General features: G+C 44.9%; 1 protein-coding gene across 1 annotated transcript in view; it reads left to right on the forward strand.

Annotated features, from left to right (window-relative positions):
* POLR1B (RNA polymerase I subunit B) overlaps positions 1 to 14,487 on the forward strand; it is a 61,209-nt gene extending 46,722 nt beyond the window's left edge. The window contains exons 8-15 of the mRNA XM_063918106.1: positions 4,611 to 4,782; positions 5,054 to 5,335; positions 5,989 to 6,122; positions 6,265 to 6,435; positions 6,913 to 7,069; positions 9,091 to 9,287; positions 12,459 to 12,712; positions 12,870 to 14,487. Of these exons, the coding sequence (XP_063774176.1) occupies positions 4,611 to 4,782; positions 5,054 to 5,335; positions 5,989 to 6,122; positions 6,265 to 6,435; positions 6,913 to 7,069; positions 9,091 to 9,287; positions 12,459 to 12,712; positions 12,870 to 13,752 (2,250 nt within the window). The 3' untranslated portion in view covers positions 13,753 to 14,487. The remainder of the gene's footprint in view (positions 1 to 4,610; positions 4,783 to 5,053; positions 5,336 to 5,988; positions 6,123 to 6,264; positions 6,436 to 6,912; positions 7,070 to 9,090; positions 9,288 to 12,458; positions 12,713 to 12,869) is intronic.
* Positions 14,488 to 19,523: the final 5,036 nt, after the last annotated feature.

A 19,523-nucleotide genomic window follows, 5' to 3' on the forward strand; every position in this document is an offset into this window, starting at 1 on the left:
CACCGTGAAAATGTGTCTTGGTGTGAAAGAAAAAACAATTTGTGTTCCCTAATGCACACAGAGTGGTGTGAAACCAAGAAGGCTCCAACGGAAGAGTTTCAGTTAGGACGTTTTCTCCATTTTCTCCAGGCGGGTGTGGATGCGGTCCTACGATTGGGTTCAATCAAGGTCCAGATTTCGGCCTTGTCTGTTTTCTTTCAGAAACAATTGGCCTCCCTTCCAGAAGTTCAGACATTCGTGAAAGGGGGGCTGCACATCCAACCTCCATTTGTGCCTCTTGTGGTACCATGGGATCTTGGTGTTGCGATTCTTTTAATCGGATTGGTTTGAACCTGTCCAGGAGATAGAGTTGAAATTTCTCACTTGGAAAGTGGTCATGCTGTTGGCCTTGGCATCCGCAAGAAGGGTGTCTGAGTTAGGGGCCTTGTCTCACAAGAGCCCTTACTTGGTTTTCCATGAAGATAGGGCTGAGTTACGAACTCGTCAACAATTTCTTCCAAAGGTGGTTTCTTCTTTCCATATAAACCAGCCTATTGTGTTGCCAGTGTCTACTGACACCATCGCTGCTTCAAAGTCTCTAAGATGTGGTCAGGGCTTTGAGAATTTATGTCGCAAGAACGGCTCGGATACAGAAAACAGAGTATCTGTTTGTCCTGTACGCTCCCAACAAGATTGGGTGTCCTGCTTCTAAGCAGACCATTGCGCGCTGGATCAGAGGTACGATTCAGCACGCTCCTTCTATGGCAGGATTGCCGGTACCGAATTCGGTGACTGCCCATTCTACTAGAAAGGTGGGCTCATCCTGGGCGGCTGCCTGGGGGCTCTAGGCATTACAACTTTGCTGAGCAGCTACTTGGTCAGGAGCAAAAACGTTTGCTAAGTTTTACAAGTTTGACACCTTGGCCGATGAGGACCTACAGGTGGTCAATCGGTGCTGCAGGGTCATCTGCACTCTCCCGCCCGTACTGGAGCTTTGGTATAACCCCATGGTACTGAAGTGGACCCCAGCATCCTCTAGGACGTATGAGAAAACAGGATTTTTATACCTACTGGTAAATCCTTTTCTCCTAGTCCGTAGAGGATGCTGGGCACCCAGCCCAGTGCGTACTTTACCTGCAGTTGTTATTTTGTTTAAAATGTTTTCAGCACGGTTGCTGTAATGTTCATGCCAGTTGGCATGTGTTTTGTTGAATGCCATGTGTGCGGCATGGTTGAGGTGTGAGCTGGTATGAATCTCACCATTAACTTAAAAGTAAATCCTTTTCTCGAAATGTCCGTCTCCCTGGGCACACTTCTTATACTGAGGTCTGGAGGAGGGGCATAGAGGAGGAGCCAGTTCACACTCTGAAAAAGTCTTAAAGGGCCCATGGCTCCTGTGGAACAGTCTATACCCCATGGCACTGAAGTGGACCCCAGCATCCTCTACGGACTAGGAGAAAAGGATTTACCGGTAGGTATTAAAATCCTGTTTTTTCACGAAGGTGATGGCGGAGATGATGTTCCAACTCCAGGTCCAGGGGGTCAATGTTGTCCCTTACCTGGATGATCTTCTGATAAAAGCAAGATCCAGGGAGCTTTTATTGCTACATATCGACTGCACTATCCATCTTCTGTCACACCATGGGTGGATCCTCAATTTACAGAAGTTCCACCTGGAATCAACTCAGCGGCTCCTGTTCCTGGGGATGTTGCTAGATACTGTGGTACAGAAAGTGTTCCTACCAGAGGACAAGGCGAGAACACTTCAGGAAATGGTCCGAATGGTTCTCCGGCCTACTCGAGTGTCCATCCATCTTTGCATACATTTGCTGGGAAAGATGGCCGCCTCATACGAGGCAATCCAATATGGGAGGTTCCATGCCAGAACATTTCAATTGGATCTCCTGAGCAAGTGTTCCGGCTCACATCTACTGATGCAGCGGCTAATCCGGCTGTCCCCTCAGGCCAGGATTTCCCTCCTGTGGTGGTTAAAGTCCTCCAATCTCCTGGAAGGCTGGAGTTTTGGGATTCAGGATTGGACCCTCCTCACGACAGATGCGAGTCTGAGAGGATGGGGAGCTGTCACCCAAGGGGCGCAGTTCAAGGGCAGGTGGTCAGCCCACGAAAGCCTCCTTCCGATCAACATTCTGGAACTTCGGGCGATCTACAATGATCTGCTTCAGGCCTCTCCTCTGCTCAAAGGTCACGCGATCCAAGTACAGTCGGACAATGCCACAGCAGTGGCATATATCAATCGACAAGGAGGGACAAAAAGCAGAGCCTGCATGCGAGAGGTGTCTGGGCAGAAAGAAATGCAAGAGCCATGTCCGCAATCTTCATTCTGGGTGTGGACAACTGGGTTTAGCAGACTTCCTAGGTCGTCACGATCTCCACCCGGGGGAGTGGGGACTCCACCATCAGGTGTTCCAGCAGATCATCCCCGTGGGGCTGCCCACAAATAGACATTATGGCTCCTCGACTCAACAAGAAGCTTCACTGGTATTGCTCACGAACCAGGGACTCTCAGGCGAGGGCAGTGGATTCGTATTGGAGGACGTTGTACGCGGATCTTCTGGACATGTCCGTCGAAGACCCTTAGCCTCTACCACTAAGAAGAGATCTTCTTCAACGAGGACTGTTCGTCAAACCGGACTTACGGCATGAAGGTTGAGCGGAACAGCCTAGCTCACAAGGCCCTTTCCAAAAAGGTTATTGCTACCATTGTTCAGGCCAGGAAACCTGTGACATCAAAACACTATCATCATATCTGGAGGAGATATGTCTCTTGGTGCGAGGAACGCACGTATCCGCCTGCTGAGTTTCACTTGGGACATTTCTTACGTTTCCTGCAGGCTGGTGTGGATAAGGGCTTGCGTCTGGGTTCCATTAAGGTCCAGATTTCAGCTCTTTCCATTTTCTTCCAAAAGAAATTGGCGGCGTTGCCGGAAGTGCAGACCTTCTTGCAAGGGATACTCCACATATAACCTCCTTTTGTGCTGCGTACGGCACCCTGGGATTTGGATGTGGTGTTGGACTTTCTACAGTCCTCCTGGTTTGAACCTCCTGATGACTGTGGAAGACAAGTACCTCACGTGGAAGTCGGTGATGTTACTGGTCCTGGCTTCTGCTCGACGTGTCTCAGAATTGGGGGCATTATCATGTAAAAGTCCATACTTGGTGTTTTACGAGGACAGAGCGGAGCTCCGGACTTGACAGCAGTTCCTGCCGAAGGTTGTCTCTGCATTTCACCTGAATCAACCTATTGTGGTTCTGGCACTTCTGCTCCTCCGGAGACATTGGATGCTGTGCGAGCCTTGAAGGTCTGTCAGGCGAACGGCTCGGATCAGAAAGACAGATTACTTGTTTGTGCTCTATGATGCGCAGAAAAATGGTTGTCCTGCTTCAAAGCAGTCCATTGCTCGTTGGCTTAGACTTACTATCCAACAGGCCTGTGTGTCAGCAGCCTTGCCTGTTCCTAAGTCTCTGAAGGCCCACTCTGCAAGATCAGTGGGGTCTTCCTGGGCGGCTACCCGTGGAGTCTCGGCCTTGCAACTGTGCCGAGCTGCTACCAGGTCGGGGAAGAACACTTTTGTTAAGTTCTACAAGTTTGATACCCTGGCCAAAGAGGATACCCAGTTTGGGCAGGCGGTGCTGCAGAAGTCTCCGCACGTTCCTGCCCTTTCTGGAAGCTTTGGGATGTCCCCATCATACTAAGTCTCCCCAATATCCATTATGGATGCTAGAGAAAATAGGATTTTAATTACCTACCTGTAAATCCTTTTCTTGTATTCCATAAGGGATATTGGGCACCTGCCTCAGTGCGTTGACTTTTCTGCAGGTTCTCTTTTATGTGTTTACCTGTTCAGCTGTTGTTGTTGTTGTTGTTGTTACCAGCCGTTGTTGGTTGTTATATGTTAGTGGTGTTCTGGTATATAAATCTCACCACTCCTTGTTTTCATGTTCCCTCTCTCATATATGTTCTTTCTCCCTCGGGCACTGTTTTACCTATAACTGCCTGTGGGAGGGGGCACAGAGGGGAGGAGCCAGCACACCCAGTGAAGAAATTTAAAGTGCATCGGCTCCTTTGGACCCCGTCTGTACCCCATCGTACTAAGTCTTCCCAATATCCTTTATGGACTACGAGAAAAGGATTTACCGGTAAGCATTTAAAATCCTATTTTACCAATGTTTCATAAAAATTTTTTTATATATATATATATATATATATATATATATATATATATATATATATTTATATATATTATTTATTTTTTTTATTTTTTTTCCAGGCTATCCAATTAGATTGCCTGTAAAAACTAAATAAATAAATAGCTTCCCTTCCAAAAACACCCCGGTTCAGTGTCACTTGTGTGCTTTCGTGGGAAATAGCACAGTTTTTGCGTGAAAAAGGAGCTGTTTCTGGGGATTTGGTTTTGCACGTTTAGTACAGTGCACACAAGTCTGGTAATTAGTCATTTGGATGTGGATCCGCATTGTTAGGAACTCTTCCTAAGTGGGAGATCTGGATAAGAAGCTACCTGCTGCAGAGCACTGTGACTACTTACAAATCAGTGTCCATAATCCTAACAGACAGACTGTAACGCTCTCCCTGCACCTTTTTCCTGGTATAGGAGAAGATGGAGTCCTGGCTTGTGGCAACTAAATTAACTTTAGAAAAGAAGGGCCAGAGGCCTAACCTTTTCTTGGACACAGAAGCCATCATGAAAATACTCGGCAATACCTCTGATCTGACAAAGCCATGTGAATACCTGCTGGCTACCGGAAATCTGCGCTCTAAATCTGGTGAGTTTACGGACAGGCTGCTCGGATAACAGCAACAGGGAATCTGAGTCATTGGTGATATTATGGTGTTATATTCTTGATAGCCTGTAAAGAGTGAGCAATATTCTTGGCAATAAACTTAGTTTTGTAGCGCATGGCAAGCTTTACTCCAAATAGTCCTAAAATTCAGGAAACATTGGAAAGTGTAATGTATTGTTTCTTTTTTTTTCTTTTTTTCTTTTTCTTTTCTTTTTTTTTTTAAAGTCCTCTGTTTTGTATTTTTTGTGTGTAGGTCTTGGTATGCTTCAGAATACAGGTCTGGCTGTTGTGGCAGACAAGCTCAATTTTATCCGCTACCTGTCTCACTTCCGCTGCGTGCACAGAGGTGCTGCATTTGCCAAGATGAGGACCACTACTGTCCGTCGTCTTCTTCCAGAGTCCTGGGGATTTCTGTGCCCGGTACACACTCCTGACGGCGAGCCTTGTGGTCTTATGAATCACATGACTGTGGTGTGTGAGATCGTGACCCAGACATCCTTCAATGATCACCTGCTAGGCCTGCTATGCTCACTAGGTATTCCCAATAAAAGTTTTCCATTTTATGCTACTGGTCTGTTGTCCTCATACACCTATCCCTTTTATGCTATATGGTGCAAGATCTATGGCATGGTTCCTTTGCTGCATATTTTTTTTACTAAACTTTGATACTTTTTATTAGTTTTGCTACTTTTCTCAATTTTGCTTCTTAGTATGCATTCATACAGCACGCTAAATCTGGCTTTTTTTCATGCTGTTTGCGGATAGGTGTATATGGACATGTCTGTACATGTAGACTGAAGATATTTCTACTAAAAAAATCATTGTGATTTGCCTATAAACAAACAATTTTTGTAGGGCACATAGTTGAATTTGATACGTGATGGGATTAATGTAGCTTCAGAACCCCACTGTACATAACACTATATATATGAGTGCATACGTAGAGGTTCTCTGACAGGACAAGACCTTGTGTTATTGTACAATCATGTAATCGAACAGGTCAGGTTAATGAGAAAGGTGCTGTTAATTAAAGCAGCCTCTTGTTTGCAGTAAATTGTTGGAAGAGGGAGGACAATGTAATGATACGTATGGTGGTTTGCATATCTCTCTCCTCTGAGATTACCATATATCAGAAGTCCAATGACCTGTATTTTGTTTGTGTACGAACGTCTTATGTGTTCTCTTCAGGTATCACTTCGGTTGATGGATTTCCAGCAAAGCCCTTTGCGGATTGTTACCAGGTTATACTGGATGGTGCTATGGTGGGCTGGGTAGAGAAAGACTTTGCGCCTAATCTTGTGAGCACGCTTCGAAACTTTAAGGTATAATTTCTTCCTTATTACTGTTTACTTGTCACTATGTCCATTTCTCATACCATATGAAGATGATGGGTGATGTTCTACAATGGTGAATTCTTTTAGTCGTTCTCATTTTACATCTTTGTTTCATGTTGTTTAATCGTAGGTTACACAGGAAAAGAAGTTACCACCATGGACAGAGATTGTACTCATTCCTATGACTGGGAAAGCAAGTCTATACCCTGGACTTTTTATTTTTACTACCCCCTGCAGGATGGTCCGTCCAGTCAGGAATCTGGCTGTAGGCAAGGAGGAGCTGATTGGTCCATTAGAACAGGTATGTGGAATGAACAAATCCATTCTATCCAATATGGCTTAGGTGCGGAGCAGTACAAAATTTAAAAAAAGCCGACATATATATATATATATATATATATATAGATATATAGATATATATATATATATATATATATATATATTTATTTATTTTATTTATTTTTTTACTGAAACATTCCTGTTGTGTCTGTCCTTTGCACAGATTTATTTCCCTGATATAATTCTAAGTTGAATACTTGAAGATTGTTTTAACAGCAGACGACTAAATATTGTGGTGTTCCTTAGTGTCGTGGTTGGGCACAAATCAGTACGATAGTGAAATCAGGGTGAGGCATAAAAAATGTTGGTTTTCAGTCTAGGTCAGGTACAACTGCAGCAGTTACATATATTTAAAGACACTTTTGTGTTTGTTGTCCTTGTATAGCAGCTTGTGTACTTACCGCTTCCCATCTGTTTCTGATTCTCCTCTATCTTACAGGTCTTTTTGAATGTGGCTATATATGAGGCCGAGATTGTGCCCGGAGTAACCACTCACCAGGAACTCTTTCCTCACAGCTTGATGAGTGTTGTCGCTAATTTCATTCCTTTCTCTGACCACAACCAGAGCCCCAGGAACATGTACCAGTGTCAGATGGGTAGGTTTGCTATACTTCTGCATGCATGTGATGCAGTATAATAGTCACCCACCGTATAGCATACCATACTATACCTGCTGTAGTTGTTATAGATTGTCTGTAGAATTCCAGTTATGTGATCTCCTCAATGTGTTTTGCACTGAGGCCCAGTAAGTAAGCTTTATCTACTGCATGCCTGGGCACTAGGTATTTGAGTGCCATGTCATACTTGGGACTGGCAACTGTATTTGAGATTGTCCCTAGTTTAATATTCCAGTGTCCTTGTTTTGTAGGGTGATATTAACCATTGTTTTTACTAATATGTTACATGGTTTTCAAACCTCCTTTTACCTTACCATCTATATCACCATTATACATAACTCCGCAGAACTGACTTTATTGCTTCATCCAAGTACCTTGCTACATCGGCAGCTATTAAGTTACCGGGGCTTATTCCGAGTTGATCGTAGCCCTGCAAAATTTTGCAGGGCTACAATCATGACAATAGACACCACACCCCCGCATAAGTGCAAAAGCATCGCATAGCAGTGATGCTTTTGCACTTTAGGAGTAGCTCCCGGCCAGCGCAGCTTTAGCGTGCTGGCCGTAAGCTACTCGTCGCTCCCCGGCCCGCAGCGGCTGCATGTGATGTCACACAGCTGCTGCGGCCCGCCCCCCTCCCCAACGGTCCGGGCAAGCCTGCGCTGGCCGGACCGCACCCCCTAAACGGCGGAGCCCCCTCCTGCCCAGCGACCGCCTCTGCCTCAGAGGCGATCGCTAGGCAACGACGGCCGTCTGGCATGCGCAATTCCGACCCGATCGATGCGCTGCGATAAACTGCAGCAAGCGATCGGGTCGGAATGACCCCCAACATGTGCAGCAAGTAAACCAGAGCCCCCCAATTCTAAACATACTTAAAGCACTGTAAGTGAATAAAACATATTAGTCTTAAACTATGATTTTTAGTGGGATGTAGTCGGGGGTTGGGTATGAAATCCAGGCTATCAGGATCCCGACAGTCAAAATCCAGACGCTGAGAATGTTGATAGCTTCCGGGTAAGTATTTTACCCATTACCAATCCCTCCCATAGCCTAACCCTAACCTTCCCCCACACCTGCACCCAAACCCCCCCAAACTCCTCTCCGGGATCTGTTGGCTTTCTTGGCGTCGGGCTCCCAACTGCATACTGTAGGGTAAGGGTTCAGCACCAGAGGGAGGGTTATGGTAAGGCTGCGGATGGGTGGGTTAGCTTTAGGCTGCGGGAGGGGGTAAGTTGGGGTTTGGCTGTGGGTGGGGTGAGTTAGGGTTGCAATTCTCACCAAAACTCTTTGGGATTTTGACAGTCTGAATAGTCACTTCCGGGATATCGTACCCATCCCTTTTCAATCTGTACTTTACTTTAAATACTGTGCGATTAATAATCACCTGAGATCATCCTCTGACTTTTTTTTTTTTTTTTTTAAAGTAGCCTTTCCTGCCTAATAAAAAATGACTAAGCAATTAATCACCCAACCCATTATTTACATATTTATTTATATACATTTACTGAGGCAGAGTAGACATCAGAGTGATGGGCCAACATATTGTGCTGCCCGTACACACTGCATGATGGCACAATCAAACACGCCACGGTGCTTCTAGCAGCACTGCATCATTAACAATATTTTCTGGTTGGCCGTGCATCACAACCAACTAGAAGATATCGTTGTTGATCTGCTGAGTCGCGCAATCGCGGGTACACACTAGACAATGTAGACTGTTTGTCGTTCTTATATGCAAATTGACCTAACAGCATCCTAGTGTGTACCCAGCCTTAGAATGTGCCAGCATATTCCATTGCACTTTACAGCTGGGAACAAAACAGTACTAGAATCTTATCATAGCCAGCGCCTCACACTGATAGGAGTCCGTTCTTACATCTCTCGGACAGTGACCGTTTTTTCTTATTTACAAGGTTTTTGTTAAACAAAAGTGTAAATGAAAGGGATACTATGTAATGTACGTGTAAATCATCTGTCGTATGTTTTCTTCCTCTTCCCAGGTAAGCAAACAATGGGTTTTCCGCTTCTAACATACCAAGATCGGTCGGATAACAAACTTTACCGGCTCCAAACCCCACAAAGCCCCCTGGTGCGGCCTTCCATGTATGATCATTATGACATGGATAACTATCCCGTCGGCACAAATGCAATTGTAGCCGTCATTTCGTACACAGGATATGATATGGAGGATGCCATGGTAATAGTTGGAATACATTACTGACACCTCACGGTGTGGCTGATCATTTTACAGAACATTATGCTTTCAGAACAGATTAGAATTCCATTTCAGCTGTGACTAGTGAGTGCAGTGCGATTAGCATGCCTGTGTTATGTCTGGCACTGGGAGTGTATACGCTACATATCATGTTATACTGCACAGGCAGAGTAACTTGGGGAGTGGTCTGTTCTCTCCCATGGGTAAGGACACTTGCAGACCTGGCCACACCCCAGTGAGGACGTATTTCCTTGCCCTGCGCCCAAAGTTCTGGCTACACCCCTTCCTCATCTTAAACTATTGTAGTTAGTGTAATCTCACATCTCGTGTAGATTGAGAGCATAGCTCTGGAGGAAGTAACTGATGAGTCTGCAAGCTGGTTAGTCCTTTAACAGTAATTCTTATACTGTATATTCATCCATAGATATTAGAGTATACAAAAGGAAAATTCAAAATCTAGTTTGTTTGGTAACCCTGTGTCTTGGCCTGCACTAGATCTGGCGATGTCAGGAGTCTCCATAGATGGTACAGAGACCTGACTCTCTGCTAGATGGCAATCAGATCTTTAATGGAGGAATGCAAACTTAGGGATCATGAAGCAGTGAAAAGTGAGCCAGTGAAGGAGTTGCCCATGACAACAAATCAGCATTGAAGTAAAACTTATAATTTGCATACTATACAATTGTACGGAGCAGCTGAATGGTTGCCATGGGCAACTTCTCCACACTTTTCACTGCTTCAACAACTGCTTTAATAATAGACCCCTCACGGGGACAGGTACTAAGCAGTGATAAAAGTGGAGAAGTGAGCCAGTGGAGAAGTTGCCCATGGCAACCAATCAGCATTGACGTAACATTTATAATCTGCATACTATAAAAGTATGCAGAGCAGCTGATTGGTTGCCATGGGCAACTTCACTGGCTTCTCCGCTTCTATCACTGCTTAGTACATGTCTGCCTATTAGTCTGGTGGAGGATGTTCAAAACCATCGGAAAAGCTTGATTATTTATTTATTTACTGTTTCTTATATAGCACAGCATATTCCGTTGCACTTTACAATCAGAAAAACCAGTAAAAGAACAAAAATGGGTAATAACAGACAGACATAGAGGTATGAAGGTCCTGCTCACAAGCTTACATTCTATAAGGAAATAGGCATTGATAGACAAGGATAGGTGCTATCTTTTGCATTATGGCCCAGACAGATTGAAAAGGTTCTTGGTGGACTGTATGATAGGGTCACACAACAATGATGGTCAGGAGGATGGAACGTGAGAAAGAGGAAAAATGTGAGGATATATGGACTGTACAGAGGGGATGTAATTGGATAGGAAAGCTTATGAAGGTCATTTGGGCGATTCCAGAATTTGATAAGCTTGCCTGAGGGGTTGTGTTTTCAGGGAACGCTTGAATATTTGGAGACTTGAGGAGAGTCTTATTGTGCGTGGGAAGGCATTCCACAGAGTAGGTGCTGCCCAAAGAAAGTCCTGCAATCGTGAATGGAAGCAAGTAATGAGTGTGAATGAGAGATGCAGAGCGGAGAGGTCGGGTTGGGAGATATTTTGAGATAAGAGAAGAAATGTATATTAGTGTAGTTTTGTTAATAGCCTTGTACGTAAGTAAAAGTATTTTATATTGAATACGGTAGAAAACAGGTAACCAATAAAGGGACTAAGAGACTGGATTAGCAGATGATGAATGTCTAGCGAGGAAGATTAGCTGCGCTCAAAATGTTTTGTGATTGTGACAGTCTGTTTTTAATAAGACCAGTAAGGAGGCAATTGCAATAGTCAATGCAGGAGATAATGAGTATGGATTAGAGTTTTTGCAGTGTCTTGTGTAAGATATGTTCGTATTTTGTATATGTTTTTTTTAGATGCATGTAACATGATTTTGAGACAGATTGGATGTAGGGAACAAAGAACAGTTCAGAGTCTATAATAACACTTAGGCAGCGAGCATGCAAGTTAGGGTTGAATGTGGATTTATCAAATAATGATAGTGATATAAAGTTGGTAACTACTATTGGTTGGTGGAAATATAAATAATTCTGGTTTAGAAAATAAAAATATTAGGTGGTGAGATAACATCCAAGATGAAACTGCATCAGACCAATACAGATGGTGACAAATCTGGGGAAGATAGGTAGATTTGCGTATCATCCATGTGCAGATGTTACTGAAATCCAAAAGAGCCGATTAGTTTGCCAAGAGAAGAGGTATAGATTGAGAAAAGCAGAGGACCTAATACTGGGCCCTGCGGTATTCCAACTGATAAAGGTAGCGAAGATGAGGTGGATTCAGAGAAGAATACTGAAAGAATGATTAGATTGGTAGGATGAGAAAGGGCTGTATCCTAAAAACCTAGGGATTGGAGTGGTCAATAGTGTTAAAAGCAGATCTAGAAGAATAAATGAGTAATTGTCTTGAGACATAGTGATGACAAGATCATGCACTACCTTAGTCAGAGCTGTATCTTTGGGGTGTTGGGCACGCAAGCCTGACTGAAGAGGGTCCAATATGTTTTGTGAGTTAAAGTGTGTAATGTGAATGTAGGCAAATCTCTCAAGTAGCTTGGAGGGGCATGGGAGCATAGAGATGGGACAGTAGTTTGATAGAGTTAAGGTCACAATTTGATTTTTCAGAATGGGAGTAATCACTGCATGCTTGAACAGGAAGGAAAGATGTTTTACCAGTAGAGAGAGAGAGATTACAGATTTTAGCTAAGGTTGGAACGAGACAGAGTATTAATGATTTGTGTACAGGATCAAGAGGAGAGGTAGTAGAGTATAGATACTTCATCTTCATTTGTGGCGTCAAATGAAGAGAAGGTGCCAGAGGGTTCAGGCAGGAAATGGAGCAGGTCAAAGGCTGAGGAAGAGCATACCATTTCATTTTGGATCTTACCAATTTTGTCCTTGAAGCAGGAAGCAAGATTCTTGTGCACTGATAGTGGCTGGTGGGTTGGGTGAGGGAAGGTTAAAATGTGATTTAAATGTATTACAAATTTGGTTAGAGGCTTGTGCAGAGATGAGAGACCGGAAATATGTTTGTTTGGCAGTGTCCAGGGCTTTACGATAGAAGTGGCAGATAATAATAATAATCTTGATTACCTAGTATAAGTAATTTTTAAATTGTGTTTTGTATTTTGCAGATTTTAAACAAGGCTTCATGGGAAAGAGGATTTGCTCATGGGAGCGTTTATAAAACTGATTTTATCGATCTTTTAGCAAAAGTTAAAACCGTAGAAGACAATTTAGTGTTTGGTATAAAACCTGAAGATGAACGTGTGAAAGGCAAACTGGATGAAGATGGCCTTCCACCAGTGGGCGCTGTTCTACAGTTTGGAGATCCCTACTATGGCTATCTTAATCAAAGCACTGGAGAAAATTTTGTTGTATTTTACAAGTGAGCACTATTGTATTTGTGTTTTTTTTTTTTTCAAGATTGTGTCAGGGTATATAGTATACATGATTCTATCAGGGTGAGGTTTTGTGATTTGTTACATTTTGTTGTTTTATGTGATTTTATTGCGTTAAATCTCTTGCCATGTTTTGTGTTACAGGAGTAAAGAGAACTGTGTTGTTGACAACATTAAAGTGTGCAGCAATGACCTGGGTATTGGAAAGTTCAAATCTGTGTGCATCACTATGAGGGTCCCCCGTAACCCTACCATAGGGGATAAATTTGCCAGTCGGCATGGACAGAAGGGTATTCTAAGTCGGCTTTGGCCAGCAGAGGACATGCCCTTCACAGAAAGCGGGATGATGCCAGACATTCTATTTAATCCACACGGTTTTCCCTCCAGAATGACCATCGGAATGCTGATTGAGAGCATGGCTGGCAAATCTGCTGCCCTCCACGGCTTGTGCCATGATGCCACTCCCTTCACATTTTCTGAGGAAAACTCTGCTTTGGAATATTTTGGTGAAATGTTAAAGGCAGCTGGGTATAACTTCTATGGCACAGAGAAGTTGTACAGTGGCATTAGTGGGCTTGAGCTGGAAGCAGACATTTTCATTGGAGTCGTCTACTACCAGCGCCTACGTCACATGGTGTCTGACAAGTTCCAAGTCAGAACGACAGGTGCTCGGGACAGAGTGACCAACCAGCCTGTGGGTGGCAGGAACGTACAAGGAGGTATACGTTTTGGCGAGATGGAACGTGATGCCCTGCTGGCACATGGAACATCCTTCCTGCTTCATGACAGACTTTTTAACTGTTCTGATAGGTCAGAGGCCCATGTTTGTGTAGCCTGTGGCAGCCTCATTTCTCCTCTGCTGGAAAAGCCTCCCCCATACTGGTCTTCTATGCGCAACAGGAAACACTATTGCACAATCTGCAACCGTACTGATACAATTGACACCGTGTCTGTGCCCTATGTATTTCGCTACTTTGTTGCTGAATTAGCAGCTATGAATATCAATGTAAAACTGACTGTGCGCTAATGGACAAAAATAATAATAAAATAAAAAAATCTTAGTGCTTTGTCAAAAGTAGCCTTATGGTTTATGACATATGGTTATGACTAGTGATTGACACGTATGGATTTACAAGAACTTTTTATGATGTGGATCTTTATATGCTCTATAGCATAAAACTGAAATGTGTTGGTGGCAGCCAATTCATCAATACCCTACATGGCAAAATTATAGACAGAGCCAATATACTGTCATAATGCACTGACAACATTTTTAGAACATGGCCATCTTTGTATGCTACGTGACTATTATACCTATATGATAGTAACAGAGGATCCATGTGAAGCTGTATCGGTCATCATGGGCCGGATGTAATGGAGTGTGAGACGGCCGGAGCTCCGAGATTCTGGACAAACTTGTACGTCTTTTTTTTTTTTAAAGCAGCAAACATTTACAAGGCAAAACCAACCCATATGTTTCTATCAGTAACACATTTCTGTGTTTAACCGAATACCTGAATTAAATTGATGTCTCTAATTACAGCTTTATGTTTACTTCCATATGAGCATCTGCATCCCCACTGATTTCACAGGTTTAGCAGAGATCGAAGAGGAACTATTGATAAAAAAAAAAATGATCCACAATAAAGGAGCAGTGTCCCATAGCAACGACGCTTCCATTCTTTTTAAAAAGAAAATTTGTGGTTTAGAAAATGCAAAGCGATGTCTAGTTTTATATTGATTACATTTTCCCGGACAAGTTTTCAGAAATGTCTCCCAATGCATTTATTTACAGGCGGCTGTTCTCATCTTAGCAAATAAACTGGAGATATTTTTAAAATGGAGATGTTCTTACAGAACGGTATTGCATAGTTGTTTATATGTATTGTACAGTAGTTATTTGGGGGGAGATGTACTAAGCAGTGAAAAGAGTGGAGAAGTGTGGTAGTGGAAAAGTTGCTCATGGCAACCAATCAGCACTGAAGTAACATTTATAATTTGCATACTATACAATTATACAGAGCAGCCATTGGTGTTTCTATAATGGGTGCAATGTGTGCGATACACACGGGCCCCTAGGTCCAGGGGGGCCCACTCCGCACACATTGCACCCATTTAAATACTTACCTTACTTGAGTCCAGCGGCGGGCGCAGCGCCCACGACAGAAATCACCACCAAAATGAAATGGCCGCCGCGCATGCGTGGTAGCCAAATTGGTCTCCGGATCATGGCGGGCGCCATGTTTCCAGAGACCTGCGCAGTAGATTCCAGCACATTGCCGGAGTTTGCAGCGCCATTCAGAGGAGGGGGCCCACCCGGAGGTGCACATGGGCCCCCTCCTCTGTAGAAACGCCCCTGAGAGCAGCTGAATGGGCAACTTCTCCACTCTTTTCACTGCTTAGTACATTAAGGAAAAGGTCGCAATTGAGGTCAGAAGATGATAATGTGAACATGTTGACATGTAATTGAGATACTGTATGTTGACATTCTGAGCACCGACATCATCTATGTATCCCCAGTTTACCTGTAAGCTTTCCTACCATATGTTATGAATAGCTGTTTTATAGAACCCAAAATGCCTTTCATTTTAGTGGATGAAAGGAATGTGCATCTCAGTAAAGACCAACCTCATATATGCCTTGGTTTTCTGCTTGTTTCATGTAATGCAGTAAAAAGGCCTAATGCAGATTAGCTGGGCAGTGCCACTGTTGGTCTCTAGGAGCAGCATTGTAGGTCTTGCTGATATAAGAATGCTACTGCTCAGCCTAGTTAAGAGGCCATCAGGATATTATATAATGTGGTATCCATTTTTAGAATGGAATGTACAAAGCCGAACACTGGTATTACACCGGTAATAAATCATGAGAGGAGGAACTACTAGTGGAAGTCTGAGTATAATGAGAAATCTGTATGTAGTCACAATATCAACAGTGAAAATCTAGACACTCATAAGGTCGACACCAAAATGTTGAGTGGCATAATGTTGACATGGTTAAAATGTAGAAAGGTTGATATGAGCATGAGGTTGACAGGGTTATTAGATTGACAATTAAATTGTAGACATTCAAAATGTTGACAAGTAAAATACAGACATGGTCAAAATACTGCGGCGTGTTGCATGGCGTGCCCGACAGTGATTTTTCTCAGCTGGCGATTGCTCCATTAATTCCATTAGGAAAGAACGGAGTTGTCGCAGCTTGGTACTCCATGGAGCATGCCATATCACAGCAAGATGAGCATGGCTACATCTGTGTATTGTCTACATTATACCCCGTCGACATTTTGGTTGTCTGCATAATGTACCTTTCTCGAACGTCCTAGTGGATGCTGGGGACTCCGTAAGGACCATGGGGAATAGACGGGCTCCGCAGGAGACTGGGCACTCTAAAGAAAGATTTAGTACTATCTGGTGTGCACTGGCTCCTCCCTCTATGCCCCTCCTCCAGACCTCAGTTAGAATCTGTGCCCGGCCAGAGCTGGGTGCTTTTAGTGAGCTCTCCTGAGCTTGCTAATAAGAAAGTATTTTAGTTAGGTTTTTTATTTTCAGAGAGCTTCTGCTGGCAACAGACTCTCTGCTACGTGGGACTGAGGGGAGAGAAGCAAACCTACTAACTGCGGCTAGGTTGCGCTTCTTAGGCTACTGGACACCATCAGCTCCAGAGGGATCGAACACAGGACCTGACCTTGTCGTCCGTTCCCGGAGCCGCGCCGCCGTCCCCCTCGCAGAGCCAGAAGACAGAAGCCGGCAGAAGCAGAGAAGACATCGAAATCGGCGGCAGAAGACTCCTGTCTTCACATGAGGTAGCGCACAGCACTGCAGCTGTGCGCCATTGCGCCCACACTAACCCACACACTCCGGTCACTGTAGGGTGCAGGGCGCAGGGGGGGTGCCCTGGGCAGCAATTGATACCTCCTGGCGAAAGCTGCATATAGACAGTTGGACACTGTTATATGCATGAGCCCCCGCCATTAATTTTACACAAAATCGCGGGACAGAAGCCCGCCGCTGAGGGGTCGGGGCCTTCTTCCTCAGCACTCACCAGCGCCATTTTCCTTCCACAGCTCCGCTGAGAGGAAGCTCCCCAGGCTCTCCCCTGCAGAATCACGGTAGAAGGGTAAAAAAGAGGGGGGGGGGGGGGGCACATAAATTTAGGCGCATTAATCATAATACAGCAGCTACTGGGTAAACACTAAGTTACTGTGTGATTCCAGGGTTATATAGCGCTGGGATGTGTGCTGGCATACTCTCTCTCTGTCTCTCCAAAAGGCCTTGTGGGGGTCCTGTCCTCATTTAGAGCTTCCCCTGTGTGTGTGGTGTGTCGGTACGCGTGTGTCGACATGTTTGACGAAGAGGGCTATGTGGAGGCAGAGCAAGTGCAGTTGAATGACGTGTCGCCGCCGACGGTGCCGACACCCGATTGGATGGATATGTGGAAGGTGTTAAATGATAATGTAAACTCCTTACATAAAAGGTTGGATAAAGCTGATACCTTGGGCCAGTCAGGGTCTCAACCCATGCCTGATCCTACAGCGCAGAGGCCCTCAGGGTCTTAAAAGCGCCCACTATCCAAAATGGTTGACACAGATGTCGACACGGATTCTGCCTCCAGTGTCGACGACTATGATGCAAAATTGCAACCGAAAATGACAAAAGCTATCCGCTACATGATTATAGCGATGAAGGATGTTTTACACATATCAGAGGTAAACCCTGTCCCTGACAAGAGGGTTTATATGTATGGGGGGGAAAAAAGCAAGAGGTGACTTTTCCACCTTCACATGAGTTAAATGAGTTATGTGAAAGAGCGTGGGATTCCCCAGATAAGAAAGTCCTGATTTCCAAAAGGTTACTTATGGCGTACCCTTTCCCGCCAGAGGACAGGGTGCGCTGGGAATCCTCCCCTAGGGTAGATAAAGCTCTCACACGCTTATCTAAGAAGGTGGCCCTGCCGTCACAGGATACGGCCGCCCTAAAGGATCCTGCAGATAGAAAGCAGGAAAGTATCCTGAAATCTGTTTATACACATTCAGGGACTCTACTGAGGCCGGCAATTGCGTCGGCGTGGATGTGTAGTGCTGTAGCAGCGTGGACAGATAATCTGTCTGAGGAAATGGATACCTTGGACAGGGATACCATTATGCTGACCCTGGGGCATATAAAAGACACTGTCCTATATATGAGGGATGCCCAGAGGGACATTTGCCTACTGGGCTCTAGAATTAATGCAATGTCAATTTCTGCCAGGAGGGTCCTGTGGACTCGGCAGTGGACAGGTGATGCCGACTCCAAAAAACACATGGAGGTGTTACCTTACAAGGGTGAGGAATTGTTTGGGGACGGTCTCTCGGACCTGGTTTCCACAGCTACTGCTGGGAAGTCAAACTTTTTGCCATATATTTCCTCACAACCTAAGAAAGCACCGTATTACCAAATGCAGTCCTTTCGCGCACAAAAAAGCAAGAAGGTCAGAGGTGCTTCCTTTCTTGCTAGAGGCAGGGGTAGAGGAAAAAAGCTGCACCTTACAGCTAGTTCCCAGGAACAGAAGTCCTCCCCGGCTTCCACTAAATCCACCGCATGACGCTGGGGCTCCACGGGTGGAGCCAGGAGCGGTGGGGACGCGTCTCCGACATTTCAGCCACCAGTGGGTTCGCTCACAGGTGGATCCCTGGGCTATACAGATTGTGTCTCAGGGATACAAGCTGGAATTCGAGGTGATGCCCCCTCAACGTTACCTAAAATCGGCCCTGCCAGCTTCCCCCATAGAAAGGGAAGTAGTGGTAGCGGCAATTCACAAGCTATTTCTCCAGCAGGTGGTGGTAAAGGTTCCCCTTCTTCAACAGGGAAAGGGATACTATTCCACAATGTTTGTGGTACCGAAACCGGACGGTTCGGTCAGACCTATATTAAATTTAAAGTCCCTGAACATTTATCTGAAAAGATTTAAGTTCAAAATGGAATCGCTCAGAGCGGTCATTGCAAGCCTGGAAGAGGGGGATTTTATGGTGTCTCTGGACATCAAGGATGCTTACTTGCATGTCCCCATTTATCCGCCTCATCAGGAGTACCTCAGATTTGTGGTGCAGGACTGTCATTACCAATTCCAGACGTTGCCGTTTGGACTCTCCACGGCACCGAGAATATTTACCAAGGTAATGGCAGAAATTATGGTGATCCTGAGAAAGCAAGGAGTCAGTTATCCCATACTTGGACGATCTCCTCATAAAGGCGAGGTCCAGGGAGCAGTTGCAGATCAGCGTAGCGCACTCTCAGGAAGTGTTGCAACAGCATGGCTGGATTCTGAATATCCCAAAGTCGCAGCTGATTCCTACGACGCGTCTGCCCTTTCTGGGCATGATTCTGGACACAGACCAGAAGAAGGTGTTTCTCCCGGCGGAGAAGGCTCAAGAGCTTGTGACTCTAGTCAGAGACCTCTTAAAACCGAAACAGGTGTCGGTGCATCACTGCACGTGAGTCCTGGGAAAGATGGTGGCATCGTACGAAGCCATTCCCTTCGGCAGGTTCCATGCGAGGATCTTTCAATGGGATCTGTTGGACAAATGGTCCGGATCGCATCTTCAGATGCATCGGCTGATCACCCTGTCCCCCAGGGCCAGGGTGTCTCTTCTGTGGTGGCTACAGAGTGCTCACCTTCTTGAGGGCCGCAGGTTCGGCATACAGGACTGGGTCCTGGTGACCACGGATGCGAGCCTCCGAGGGTGGGGGGCAGTCACTCAGGGAAGAAACTTCCAAGGGTTGTGGTCAAGTCAGGAGGCTTGTCTGCACATAAATATCCTGG

Source organism: Pseudophryne corroboree, chromosome 4 (assembly GCF_028390025.1).
Source record: "Pseudophryne corroboree isolate aPseCor3 chromosome 4, aPseCor3.hap2, whole genome shotgun sequence".
NCBI lineage: Eukaryota > Metazoa > Chordata > Amphibia > Anura > Myobatrachidae > Pseudophryne > Pseudophryne corroboree.